Source organism: Haliotis rufescens, unplaced genomic scaffold (assembly GCF_023055435.1).
Source record: "Haliotis rufescens isolate VD_foot unplaced genomic scaffold, xgHalRufe1.0.p SCAF_7, whole genome shotgun sequence".
Classification (NCBI taxonomy): domain Eukaryota; kingdom Metazoa; phylum Mollusca; class Gastropoda; order Lepetellida; family Haliotidae; genus Haliotis; species Haliotis rufescens.
The window spans coordinates 5,810,379-5,825,395 of NW_025964361.1; the positions used below are offsets into that span (position 1 = coordinate 5,810,379).

The 15,017-nt window shown below is 42.9% G+C and overlaps 1 protein-coding gene across 4 annotated transcripts in view; it reads right to left on the reverse strand.

The window, feature by feature from the left end:
• The window catches only part of LOC124149634 (serine-rich adhesin for platelets-like), a 230,381-nt gene that overhangs the window by 3,292 nt on the left and 212,072 nt on the right, over window positions 1-15,017 (reverse strand). For all 4 annotated transcript variants that reach the window (XM_046521359.2, XM_046521360.2, XM_046521361.2 and 1 more), the window contains 3 exons: window positions 10,072-12,294; window positions 2,429-2,564; window positions 1,313-1,414 (listed from right to left, as the gene is read on the reverse strand). In XM_046521359.2, the coding sequence (XP_046377315.2) occupies window positions 1,313-1,414; window positions 2,429-2,564; window positions 10,072-12,294 (2,461 nt within the window). The remainder of the gene's footprint in view (window positions 1-1,312; window positions 1,415-2,428; window positions 2,565-10,071; window positions 12,295-15,017) is intronic.

Sequence of the window (15,017 nt, forward strand, 5' to 3'; positions counted from 1 at the left end):
GTGTTTTGTTTACATTATCAAGGCGGCATTGTTGATGTCATTCGAATTTTATTGTGACGTAGGGTCGGAATGACATCACATTAGTAATGAAGTCACAGCAGAAAACTGCTGATGTCAATCAACAATTATGGTTTTCAGTGCATTTTTCTAAAGGGGAGTTCAAAAGTATTAAGAAAAAATGGTTGATAATGAAATTATTACAATCGTTGTGTGTCATGCTGATTTTACGAAACTCAGGAAATACAAACACTCTTTGTCATCCTCAGTATGGCACACATGCTCATATAATCTCTATACATGTACATCATTGTGATACTAACATTCAATATACTAACAAAACTTACATATCAAATTATATCGCATCCGTTATTTCATTAATGAATGATTTGAAGATTAAAGTTTACCGACATTATATTAAATATCTCAATCATATGGTAACTGAAGCATTCATAAAATCTCTTCACAAGCCCATGTTCCATTGATTTCTGACATAGTTTGTCTGAATAGTAAGTTCAGCTATATCAATATGCCTCCATAGCTGTCTAGTGTCTCCTCTAGCATCCTAGAAATCTGTGAAAGTGTGAGACACAATTTCAGCAACAGGCAGGGAAATCTTACCATGTTAATAGTAAAGTTACACATCATATTTTATGTAATGTATGGAGATGATGGGGTAACTATTGTAATAGTATTTATGTGTTTTAAGCACTTAAGCATAGGAAGAATGCAGTGGTTACAAGTCTTTAAAAAGATTTCACCCACAGTAACAACCTACATCCACATGACCCAATTGTCAACCCTAGCAACAATCTACATCCACATGACCCAATTGTCATCCCTAGCAACAACCTACATCCACATGACCCAATTGTCATCCCTAGCAACAACCTACATCCACATGACCCAATTGTCATCCCTAGCAACAATCTACATCCACATGACCCAATTGTCATCCCTAGCAACAACCTACATCCACATGACCCAATTGTCATCCCTAGCAACAACCTACATCCACATGACCCAATTGTCATCCCTAGCAACAACCTACATCCACATGACCCAATTGTCATCCCTAGCAACAACCTACATCCACATGACCCAATTGTCATCCCTAGCAACAACCTACATCCACATGACCCAATTGTCACCCCTAGCAACAACCACATCAACATGACCCAATTGTCATCCCTAGTAACAACCTACATCAACATGACCCAATTGTTCATCCCTAGCAACAACCTACATCCACATGACCCAATTGTCATCCCTAGCAACAACCAACATCCACATGACCCAATTGTCAACAACTCACCTTCTTCCCGAGGTCCTCGTTCTCCGCAATCTCCTCCTGCAGTGACAGTTTCTCCTCCTTCAGCACCTTCAGCTTGGCGTACAACTTCTCCATCAGCTCCTCCTGGTGTCAGAAACAGGAATTACATATCTCTTGAAGTCAACATTACCCTAACTTGTGCATCTGCAAGTTCTGTTTGAGTGACACTGCTTCTTTCCTCCCCAAAACCATTTCAATAGGTCAATCAGCAACACATGATAACTATGCTCATACAGGATCGAACAAGTGAATCTTTGAAAATGCAATAAGTTCATTGTTTAACAGGACACCCCTTAGTGTACATTTTGAAAGAGTGATATTTTTAATAATATTTCAGCAACATAAAAAAAGCAAAACACATATACAAATAATGAGGAAATATACACAATTTTTAAGTCATCAGCATGACTAATAAAGGTTTTAACCATTCACCAAAATAACACATTCACAACATTGATGTTTCCAGCTGTCGTCTAAACAACATAATAATGTTACCATATATAAGTGTCAGTACTTGACGATGTCCAAAATTTGTCAGTGGTCCAAAGGACCGCCATATTGAAATATCTACAAGTCCTGTTGGGTCTCTACTAGACACGAAGGTGAGGACCAAAAAGGGTTTAAAATGGTATTACTTGATTCTAATTCTACGAGCTCAGTGTTTACCAAATTGCAGTAATAAAAGACAAGTTATGGCTGGTTAACGTCAGAGGTGTATTCGTTTGCAACAGGGCAACATTTCACCTTTTCCGAGATGCGTGTAACTAGTCATAAAAACAAGTGAGCATGCACAGTAAGCATGAGAAACCAGTGCAGAAGGGTACCACTGTTCCATGCAGGGTTGTTAAGGCAGCTGGTTTTGCTTAGAGATCTTAGCGCTAAGGTGATCGTAACTCCCATACCTTAACATAGACTTACGACAGTCGTGGCGCTAAGGTTGTTTGAACAATTGGTATACAGACAAATGTCAAACCTCATGCATATGTTTCCCTTCATCAAATCACAAAACAGTATCATTTCATAGGGTAAAACCTTAGCAGTCAAAGATATCCCTGGATTAAATCTCAGTATGACTATGCAGCCAAGTGGAGTTGTTACCTTCTGTTTCCTGAGGCTGTCGTTGTCCTGGAGGTCCTTGATGATGTCCTTGCTGACCTCCTCATTCTGTCGACGCAGTTCCATCTCCACCAACGCCTTGGATGACCCCTTGAAGTAGGACGCAGGTAGGGCACCCCTGGAGGAGGAGGATGTAAAGTTTTAGATCAGGGCAACCGTTGCTGCTACACAAGGCATGACCTCAATACAAAACCTGCACCTACACACAGTGTTACATCAGGGCAACCGTTGCCGCTACACAAGGCATGACCTCAATACAAAACCTGCACCTACACACAGTGTTAGATCAGGGCAACCGTTGCCGCTACACAAGGCATGACCTCAATACAAAACCTGCACCTACACACAGTGTTAGATCAGGGCAACCGTTGCCGCTACACAAGGCATGACCTCAATACAAAACCTGCACCTCGATACATATCTTTCTGGAAAACAAAACATAATAAATTTCAAAGTTCCTAGACACATAACCATCCTTGAGAAACACATCCAAGGAATCCTGTTTTGAGCACATCACAAAGCTCGAAAATACTATCTTAATGTCCACCAAAACACACGGGATACAAACTTGATGAAACCATCTTGGTCACCATTTTGACTCCTGTTAATACCCAGTACTCACTCCTTGCCTGCATCCATGTCGATGTATCCTTCAACTGTAGTCCCAGTATCCTACAACTGTAGTCCCAGTATCCTACAACTGTAGTCCCAGTATCCTACAACTGTAGTCCCAGTATCCTTCAACTGCAGTCCCAGTATCCTACAACTGTAGTCCCAGTATCCTACAACTGTAGTCCCAGTATCCTACAACTGTAGTCCCAGTATCCTTCAACTGTAGTCCCAGTATCCTACAACTGTAGTCCCAGTATCCTTCCACTGCAGTCCCAGTATCCTACAACTGTAGTCCCAGTATCCTACAACTGTAGTCCTAGTATCCTACAACTGTAGTCCTAGTATCCTACAACTGTAGTCCTAGTATCCTACAACTGTAGTCCCAGTATCCTACAACTGTAGTCCTAGTATCCTACAACTGTAGTCCCAGTATCCTACAACTGTACTCCCAGCATCCACAACACAGCACTACATCTCTACACAAACACAACTTACAAGCATGAATTAACCTCGCACATATTTGCCAAATATCTGCTAATAGCGGTCATGTGACCATGCAATTAGCTGGGAATGTCATTTATCAGCTAACTAGGTCAGTGGGGTTCAAACCCAGCCTATGAAGCACCTCTGCACTATCTGAGTGTGGATGTGACAAGCTCCACTGACTGGCCGTCTGGGAGCAGTCAAGAGATAGGGATAGTGGTTCTCACGTCAATGGTCCGGAAGATATTCCCAGGGTTAGTTTACTGATACTTAATAAACCTCTAATGAAACAGGATTCTGTCTTTATCAGTGATGCCAGAATATTAAAGTTATTTATAGCTTGGAGACTGATAACAAACTCCTATATCAATATGTTTTGGAATATTCTCGTGTGGATCAACCACGTTGACAGGTGCAGCTGTCTTGCAATGACAACATCATATATCATTTCATTCGGCATATCAAGTTTCCATCAAAAACAATCTTGAATCTTAAGATTTAATCCCGAACATGCAATATCTGAGAAATACTAATCCCCTTTCATTCGGATGCTATTTTTTGGGCAAGGTGGCAAGAATTTATTTCAATAAAATGACCACAACATAATTTCCCGGTTTACCAAAAACATGTTTTTCAAATTGTACACATGAGAAAAATCAAAATTAGTACTTTGTGAGTATGACCTTTAGTGAGTGAATTTAAGAATTTTATCCCATAAATAATAGTCTAGTCAACAGACTATGGTAAAGTCAAGATAACCCCATATGTACTTGACGATAGTCTCATTAAGCTTAACTATTATGATCTGACATGGGCTACATGAAAAACACATTGATAAAACTTGTATAACATATTGTGTTATATACACACGTTATATACTTTATTGGCAGATCAACAGGAATAACTGTCACAGCTGATCCTCTCGCACTTTCTTTGTTTCTTGTTTTGTTTGTTAGCTGTTTAATGTTGCACTCTGGAATATTCCTGCTATTTCACAGTGGCTTGTTAATCATTGAATCTGGGCCAGACAATCCAGTGAATGACATGAGTGAGTGAGTGAGTATGGTTTTACGCTGCTTTTAGCAATATTCCAGCAATATCACGGCAGGGGACACCAGACAAGGGCTTCACACATTGTACCGATGTCGGGAATCGAACCCGGGTCTTCGGCGTGACGAGCGAACGGTTTAACCACTAGGCTACCCGACCGCCCCGAATGACATTATGAGCAAGGATCCTTGCAATCAACCGAGTCTCAGTGCCTGACCATATTCCATATGGCCGCCTTTCATTACCAGAATAGATTGCTGGGAACCTGTGTTCTAATCCGGAACTGGCTCTTTTCAATTGATGAAATTATCATACAATCGAACAATGAGTCTGCCACTAACATTGCACCCTACTTGACCAACTAAACCCCAGCAGTACCCTAGGGGAGACAGATGTGTGTGTGTTCGCAAGGAACTACAGCAGCTGAATGAGTGAGTGATGTTTTACGCCACTTCCTGCAATATTCCAGCCCTATACAACAGGGGAATACAAGCAATGGGCGGCATGAAACCCATGTCTTTGTCTGGACAAAGCCAACACTCTACCCAACCAGCTGACTGTATAAATTATTTAATATTGATATGACAATTATATCCCTGTTGGAAGAAATACATAAAAAAGAATCCCTTTTTTTCCTCTCTAGATTCCAAACCATCCTGCCATCTACCCATCCCTAGGCATATATAGCGGGATAGTTATGGCTAAGCAGACATGAGGGCCTTTCAAGAAGCTGATTATGTCTACCCAGCTCCAGCTAGATTCCAAATGACCCTGCCATCTTCCCATCCCTAGGGCACACATAGTTGGATAGTTATGGCTAAGAAGACGTGTTGAGGGCCTTCCCAGAAGCTGATTATGTCTACCCAGCTCCAGCTAGATTCCAAATGATCCTGCCATCTTCCCATCCCTTGGGCACACATAGTGGGGTAGTTATGGCTACGAAGACATGTTGAGGGCCTTCCCAGAAGCTGATTATGTCTACCCAGCTCCAGCTAGATTCCAAATGACCTGGATCTAATCAATTCTGAACTCTCCTACTTAGGGTATGCATGTCTTACATCTCTGAAATTAACAGGACATATGTACCAGCAGGGGCTATATTTACACCCAATACATCATCAATCTGGCAGCCAATCCTTCACAAAAAGAATGCATAATTTAAGTGTTGCCATTTTCTGGCAGTAATGCATCATAAAGACACCCAACAATTACCTCACAGCTTTCCCAGAACAAGAACGTCCATGACAGGTGCACATCTTGCGTACATTCTCATGCTAAACAGTTACCTTGCGTGTGGCTTTGAAATAAGCTCATGCAGTTTTTAAATAAATGAAATATAGCTTGTCAATTTCTTTTTGCTTTCATCGGTTCCACCCCGCCCCCTTCTAAATATATATGTATGGGATATTCTACAAGTCAGTATGTCTTGGCGCCAGACTTTTACCTCATTGCTTCATGGGTCTGTTATATGTTCTGTTATGATGTGCCACCACTGGTATTTTCATTGTAAATGTTCCTGAAAATGTCAGCTCCAAGATGGGATAGAAGTGTGTTAACTTCATAGTGATGGTAATTTTATCTCGGCAAAAAGGTTCAGTAAATGAGTACTGGACTCATAACAGTTTTCAAGTCTTGCTTACTGCAACTATATAGCTGCACTGTAGCAGAACATGAGTCAAGGAACTGGAGCTTATAGCCCAGCTGGTGATAAGATCACACTCTTAATACAGAGACCATTGTTGTGACCCCCCATCCTACCACATCTCGGACCCTTCTTGTCAACCCCTCCCACATCTCAAACCCTTCTTGTCACCTCTTCCCACATCTCAAACCCTTCTTGTCACCTCTTCCCACATCTCAAACCCTTCTTGTCACCTCCTCCCACATCTCAAACCCTTCTTGTCACCCCCTCCCACATCTCAAACCCTTCTTGTCACCTCTTCCCACATCTCAAACCCTTCTTGTCACCCCCCCCCCCCCACCACCCCCCCCACATCTCGGACCCTCTACCACATCTTGTATGTTTATTTGGTATCTCTTTTGCTCTTTTCATGCAAATAATCCAAAGCTAACTGGCATCACTCCATACCAAATATGTTTAAATCCATGAATTTTAGTATTCAGGTTTGTGTAAACCAATGACGCATCATTTACTAGAAATACTTACAGAGCAACAATCTTACCTAACTACACTGTCGATACTCATGATCCAACACTAACAGCCTACATTCCTCTCTTCAGCACGATAATACTCAATCCTGATTAATGCAGTGAGGTACCAAGAGAGGAATGTAGTCTGTAGAGACTTGCATGAAAATGAAAATCAAGATCATACAGAATACCTTCATCTTTTCGGCACCACATTCATAATCATGACTGTATTAATGAGGATTTACATGGAATTTACTCCGCTCCCTCCTTTCCCTCCCTCCATCAGCCCCACACACATTAAACACAGCTCTCCACACCCCCTCAATCTACTGCCCTCCCTCCTTCCCCTCCATCTGCCCCGCAGTGACACATCAAACACAGCTCTCCTCACCCCTCCTTCAGCCCCCTGTGATGTATGTAAACACAGAGGCCCCGCTGCCCACCACCAGTCTGCCCCTACCCCCTAGCCCCCCACCACATGCCTGCCCCACCCCCTAGCCCCCACCACCTGCCTGCCCCACCCCCTAGCCCCCCCACCACATGCCTGCCCCACCACCTGCCTGGCCCACTCCCTAGCCCCCACCACCTGCCTGCCCCACCCCCTAGCCCCCTACCACATGCCTGCCCCACCCCCTAGCCCCCACCACCTGCCTGCCCCACCCCCTAGCCCCCCACCACATGCCTGCCCCACCCCCTAGCCCCCACCACCTGCCTGCCCCACCCCCTAGCCCCCCACCACATGCCTGCCCCACCCCTAGCCCCCCAACCACCTGCCTGCCCCTACCCCTAGCCTGTACTGGGGCATCTGCAGCCACTGCACACCATATCATAGCCTTGCTCCAAGGCTGTACTGAAATTAAGTCCATGGATGTGTAGTAATTCTATCATCCAAACAGGCAAGTCCAGATATCCAAGGACTCCAGTCTCTATTAGGGACAACTTGTTCTTATTGACTACATAATATAGAAATTATGATTTAAACTAATCATTATTGCCTTAGAGACTAGTGCAAGTCTAACCATATCATGGTATTCAAAGCTTTCATCCACACAGAATAACTACGGCAAACAGAGGGCAACATGTGTGACAAGCAAACGTTTTAACCACTAGGCTACCCTACCGCCCCTACTCGAAAAAGCTTACAACTACTAATAAGCTACTAGCATGTGAACAAGACAAGTGGGCAAGTCTGATTACTGAGCATCCAACATCATGGTATCTGCCTAAGTCAACTCCTGATGGCTTGATGCAAGGAAATTATAGGAAAACTAGTGCGCTGAGATACCATGCCGCAGTTTAACACGGATACCCTATTCAGACACAGTATACCGACACCAAGATGATCAGTCCTTGTTTCAACACCTCAATGCCAAGCGCCAGGCAGGGTAACAACAAGTATCATCTCTTAATGTTTTTTGGTGTGACGCGGCCAGGTAATGAACCCCTGACCTTCAACTCTCTCGGCAGATGCTCGGCCTGTCTGTAAAGCGACATACTAACCAACACAATATCTGTCTACATCCTGCTAATGACTTTTAACACCATATCTTCCTTTGAAATTTCTCTTTAAATTATTTTATGATAATTTGCAGATTGTAAAAACCATAAAATTCAAAAATACCAAAGGCATCCGAATGATAGAGAATCTTTGTACTTGCATACACACATGTATCCCAATCAATCTGGCAATCTTGCAAGGTTTATACAGCATCACTTTAATAGCATATGTAATAGCATTAATTATTCCGCACACAAACAGGCTTTCATTCAAACTTTCATCTTTAAAGTCTGGGAATTATAACTATTCCGGATCATTTATCGTTAAATTTTCTTATCTCCACAATTTCCCCCTGATAGTTACCATGAACACTTCCTATGATCTTGTAAGATCACATGGCTTTCTTCACTGAGTTATGTCTCTTAGATACATGAAATGTAAATACACGTACGGAAATCGCAGAAAGTATGTGAAAATCAAGTAGTCTAATACCCCCACCTTAGCTTGTCCTCTATATAGCTGTGTCCTGTTTACAGCCCGTGTCCTCACAGTCCATGAGACAGCAGGCCAACTTTGACTTATTCAAACAGTTTATACTAATATAGTATCAATTTTGTAATTTCATCTTCTCACCATGATTAACCTCCAGACCCAGCTGTAAGTAACTTTAAGAAGCGCCCACTACCAAGACCGAAATTTTACATGACAATCCATATTTTCCTGTGCATATTGCAGACTTGCTTACAGAAAACATCAGCTTCTGGGTATATTATTAACCTGTATCTATTATCTACATTTTTCAGTTTCATCACCATTTGTACAAAGTTGATGCACATAAAACTGAAAGCTAAAACTAGTGTAAAGCTACATCACAGAGTGAGTGAGTGTGTCTAACACAGAACAGAACAATTTCATAGTTATATCCTGGCATGTTGGCTTAAGGTTGGAGGACAGGTCAATGCAATACAGGTCAATGCAATACAGGTCGATGCAATACAGGTCATGCATGTTTACCTCTGTGGTTAAACTTATGAGGAAAGGTCTGATGCAGACACACAAAGGATCTCAGATGGGATGAATCTGGGATTCAAACCCAGCACCTAGTTCATGCCTTAGCCCACTCGGCTACCATACCAATCATGCTACAACAGTGAGTCTTCCGAAGATGTTAACCACGACCTTCAACCATAAGTACTCTTCATCGTGGCCACAGGTTCTTCAGTTCTGAGATTCGTCTGCCCCATAATTATCATAGTTAGGCAGAATTATGCAATCCAGATGTAGAAATTCCTTGTTTGGATAACCGCAGTCTACAGTTGAGCTCAAGGGTGCACACCTAGTTCACACTGTACGCTGCATTCATTACTCGGTCACCTTACAGCTCATCCCAACATGGGCCATGACTAAAACTCTTATCAGATCATTACACAGTCCAGACTTCATTACACTACTGATACTGACGTTGTGTCATTAAAGTCATCCAGTAACACTTATACTTGAAGTTCCTTACAAGAAGGGAAGAGAAAAGATCATGTACCTACCTAAAACTGCAGCTTCTCTTAGTCTGAGTTAATATCCACTACGTAATGACGTCACGCTTACTACATCAAACCTAAGGAGATCTACAGGCTGTAGCCAAACAAATTTTATTGCATTGCCAGGGAGGGAAGTTTATCAAGCAGGATATAGCTAACTTGGAGTAATTATCCACAAATATGTACGCTCCTTCTAGATAAACATCACAAAGTCATAACATCAGTGAGTAGGTGCAGCCATACTATTTTCACATTTCACCTCAGCAATAATTACACAAATATACATAAATACTTACTTTTTATCAGCATCTACAGGTTCACTTGTGTCTTCAGATAAGTTGCCTCCCTTGAGCTGAGCTTTGCCACAAGAGGGCCTCCTGTTGACATCAACAGGGTCTGTAAACATGCCATCCATGTATTTCATCCTCTTATGATCCTGAGTAAGAACCTCTGATAATTTCTTTTCTGAGCCTTCCAATTCCATTGCTAATTGTTTGGCCTGCTCATCACACTCAATCTCCTCTTGTGAACGTTGACGACCATGATGAATTGGAACCACCATAGACTCAGTCTCAGCAGGTTTTGGACTTTCCTTCTCCACCTGAGCATTGGGCACTGAATTCTTATTATCCTGAGTCCGAGGAGAGTCTGACCTGTCAGTGTTCCTCCTCATGTTATTCACACCACTAGAAGCACCTTGTCCTCGCGGAGATTCACTAACAACTTTATGCATATCTGGATGTGGCTGATGATACGTTCTGGGACTATACATTTCACCATCCCGATGCACACCATTTGAGTCTTGGTCACGTGTGTGGCAGTCTCTCGGTCGTTTCTCCCGATATCTGGGTGACAAGGCCTGAGATTCAGCTGACGAAATTCTGGATTGGTCCTGTCCTTGAGGAGCACCATCAGGAGTTCTCTGAGCACTACTCTGGAAATGTCTTGGTTCTCTTTGGTTATATGCACTCTGATTCACCTGACCAGGAGTGTGAGGACTCCGCTTATCTACAGCACTTTGTTCTGCTGGGGACACATGTCTGAATCTGGGATGGACTGGGGAGGTAGCACTGTTAGCAGGATTGTCCTGAATGTTGGGTCTCCTGTCTGACACATTGGGAGGAGGAGGATTGTCATGAACATTGGATCTCCTTTCGGAGCTAGAGACAGTTGAGTTGGATGAAGAGGAACTGAAAGACTCGTGTCGTGGGTAGCGAGTGCGGGGGTCATCCCGCCATGATTCAAGAATACGCTGAGATTTTTGTGTGTTGTTTTGACTGTTTTGACTGTGAGCAGCTTTCTGAGCAGAGCTTTGACTGAGGTTCTCAATGGTCTCCCAGGAGCTCTCAGCTTTTAAGTGACCACTGATAGTTTTGGGTGATGATGTCCGGATCGGATCAGGGTTAGTTTTCCATGAACTGTCTGCAGGTTTAGGTGATGCTGTGTGTTTTGGAGACCCCACTCTACCTTGTTCTAATCTGGGTGACCCCACATTCTTACTGCCTCCATGTTCTATTTTAGAGATTCTATCTCTCACTGAATTGGGTGTACCAAACTTTTTGCCTTCCCCACCTTCTCCCTCTCGGGAATGATGCGAAACGAAAGGACGGGGAGAAAATAAACTAGTCTTGGACATACCCGAAGGTGACTGTACAGAACCTTGGGGTCGACTCGGCCCTGAAGAAGGTGATTGCACAGGTTTAACCACAGGTGTGATGAAAGTCCCTCCAACAGGACCACTGGGTGCAGGATGCAGCGCATGTCTTGCACTTCCACCCGATGTCTGTGGTTGGGCCAGGGGCTTCACTGAAGCTGATGAAGGTGAGTTGAGTTGGGCAGACCGAGAACTGGAGGAGCTCATGGGCAGAGTCTGTTGACTTGGACCTGATGATGGCGAGTTGAGTTGGACAGACCGAGAACTGGAGGAAGAGCTCATTGAGAGTGCTTGTTGAGGTGGACCTGATGGTGAATGGAGTTGGGTAGATCTAGAACTTACGGAAGAAGAGGAGCTCATTGAGAGAGTCTGTTGTGGTGGACCTGATGGAGAGTGGAGTTGGGCTGGGCGGGAACTGGAAGAGGAGGAGGTCATGGACAGAGTCTGGGGAGGTCGGGCAGCTGGCTTGGGTGCATTTGTTGTGGGGGATACATAGAACAAGGGGGCAGTTTCCGTGGAGGGAGAATGAAGGGGTTTGCTTTGTAGGGGTTGCACTGTTCCCATAGACACATTTTTCACATGTTCCACATCAGCTTGGAATGCTGGGATATTTCCAGGAAGATTAGGCATGTCATTGTGTCCGATTGAAGCACCAATGGAATGCCTTGATAAAGCAGACTCACTGTTCCATGGCTGATGTCCAAGCTTCTTGTCACTGAACACGCTGTTGGCGTCATTGTCATTATTGGTGTCATCTTCCCCTGGACGCAGCGCTGCTGCAGAAGCTGATCTCTTGTAGTTCCCGCTTCCAGAGTTGCGCCGTGAGCGCCTGACGGCAGCCGACATATAGGAGTCGTCTGCATATCTGAAACCAAGAGGACACATATGAATATTACATGTCGGCTCCTTGCCATAATGATTGAAAATCGATGATACTCATGACAGACAACAACAATGTCATGAAAGACATGAACACCAACCTATTTTTCTTACAGCGTCACAGGACAGATTCTGGGATATCATGAACAATGAATGACAACCTAAATAATGCAATGCCCTTATGTGACATCTCACAGACTGAGAAACAGTCAAATCAATTCAACAGTTTGAAAGTGCCTATCACGTAATGTGAAAAGTGTACTTCTCAAACCAACCATAATTTCAAGAGAGTTGCTTGTGTTTATACACAGTTTGTTACCTCTATTTCAATTTGTTTATACACTTCACATACAATGTTCTGACATGTGACAGGAAAATATTTTAGTGTTATAGGCCATCAGGCTGGATGTTGTATATTTCTGACTTTTATGTTTATTTTTTGTCTATCATGCAATTTCATTTCACTGGTAAAGAAAAGTTTGTTTGTTTGTTTGTTGTTTAACGCCGCACTCGGCAATATTCCTGCTATATGACGGCGGTCTGGATCTGACAATCCAGTGATTGACACCATGAGCATCGATCTACGCAATTGGGATACGATGACATGCATCAACCAAGTCAGAGATCCTAACCACCCGATCCCGTTAGTCGTCTCTTACAACAAGCATAGTCGCCTTTTACGGCAAGCATGGGTTGCTGAAGATCTATTCTACCCAAGATCTTCACGGGTCTACAGGAAAGTGATGCATATGTGTGTGGCTGCTTGTACTAGTCTGGACTAATGCCGGATTTCTAGTGCAAGCCCACTGAGATGCCATGCCACAGTTTAACTAAAACACATTGTACTGACACTCAAGTCTTTATTTTGCCCCCATAGAGCTGAGCACAAGGCAAGGAGACAAGTACCAATATATTTTGGTACTACGTGGCCAGCAGATCAAACCACTAAACCTCTGTTCTCCAGACGCTCTATCCACGACACCACGGAGGCAGTGTATGATCAAAAGCGTAGTCTACACATGTAGCAGTATATAGAACATACAAGCTGAAGCCAACTAATGCTTTATATAGATCAGAGTATATTCCACTTGAAGGCTACATCCAGTGGTGACTATAAAAAGCCCAATTTGACAGGAACAGGATCTGTAGCTGATAAGCAGACATTGACTAGCATCAAAAGAAACAGGTGTTTCCCTTGGCTAGTTACCTCGATCCTCCACCATGGTGGTCTGTGTCAACCAATCACAGATAAATATCACATCTGTATCCACCAATCAGACCTACATACCTCTCCTTTATCAACCAATCACAGATACATATCACATACACCAGCCTATAACAGATACATATCTAACCTATCTGACACTGAACACTTGAGTGAGACAGGAGATGTACCACATTGAGGAATGAAGAGGAAAGCTTGATCATCACCAGCCTTTCACTAGTACAAACAACCACAAATCTTAGGACAAGATAAAGGGGGAAAATATCATGAGAAGTGATTCAAAATGACCAGGTAACACAGCCTTCTCAGGAGGAAGAAAACAAAAACCTGTTAAGAAACAATGGCATAGTATTGTACAGATTGTTGCTCTTATGAGTGAGTGTGGGGAAGTGAGTTGGATTTAACACCGCTTTTAACATTATTTCAGTTAAATCACGGCGTGTCTGCTTAATGTGGAAGGAAAGCCCAAAGTGATGCAGGTCTCAGATGTTTACCACTTCGGTGAAACCCACGAGCACCGTCATGGTGCTGACAAACCTAGAAACATAATCTTGACGGACCGGGATTCGAACCCACAATCATAGGTTTCTGGCATGACTACCACCTGTGCCCCTGTTGCTCTCATAAAAATATCTGGAAATCTTGACATAGATTTAACATATATATCAAAATTCATTTTTCTCCAGACAAAACAAACAGTTAATAATCACCAGGATTTGTCTCAATGAACCACACAGTGATGAAAAGTAAATTTGAAACTGTTCTTTGCATATTGGTACTTTTCAAAGCCAAGTCAGCACACCAAGTACGATTCCTGCTAATAATAGTTCCCGAGGAAATGTTCACATTATAGTTGATGTCTTCTTTCAGTAAACAACTGTCTAGGTTATCTCTTCCCATCACATAAACACCCACTGAGAGACTGTAAGAAATTTCTAATCACAAGCAGGGTAATTATGATCCTGTGACTCCTTAATCCTTAAAACATAAATGTTAAAAATACCATAAACCTTATGTTTGTGAAACAAAAGACTATCTTTCCTCTGGACATATGGGATTGAGATCTGCTGCAGTATTCTTCAGCAACCAAAGGTCATGTCAAAAATAGGAATGCCTCCAAAAATGTACCACTTGGCATTCACACCTGACAATAAGAAATAGCTACGTACATTACACTCTTCACCATACATCACCTCATGACAAAGGCGTAAAACAAGCGGTGAATTCACCAACAGATATCAATGTACATAAGTCTTCCTATGAGACAATAGACAGCCCATACAGCTGATAAATCAAGACCTGTTGTGGAAGGAAGATTCCTATCTCGGCAAGTGGCTTTAATTGAATGTAAAATCTCAACTTGAGATACCCCCATGCCATAATGGCTGACAGGGCACTGATCTACACCACATCCCAGACTTCCCTCAAAACCTATACTTCCTGTCTTGAATTGATGCAAAGCAATAATTATCAAATATTTGTGA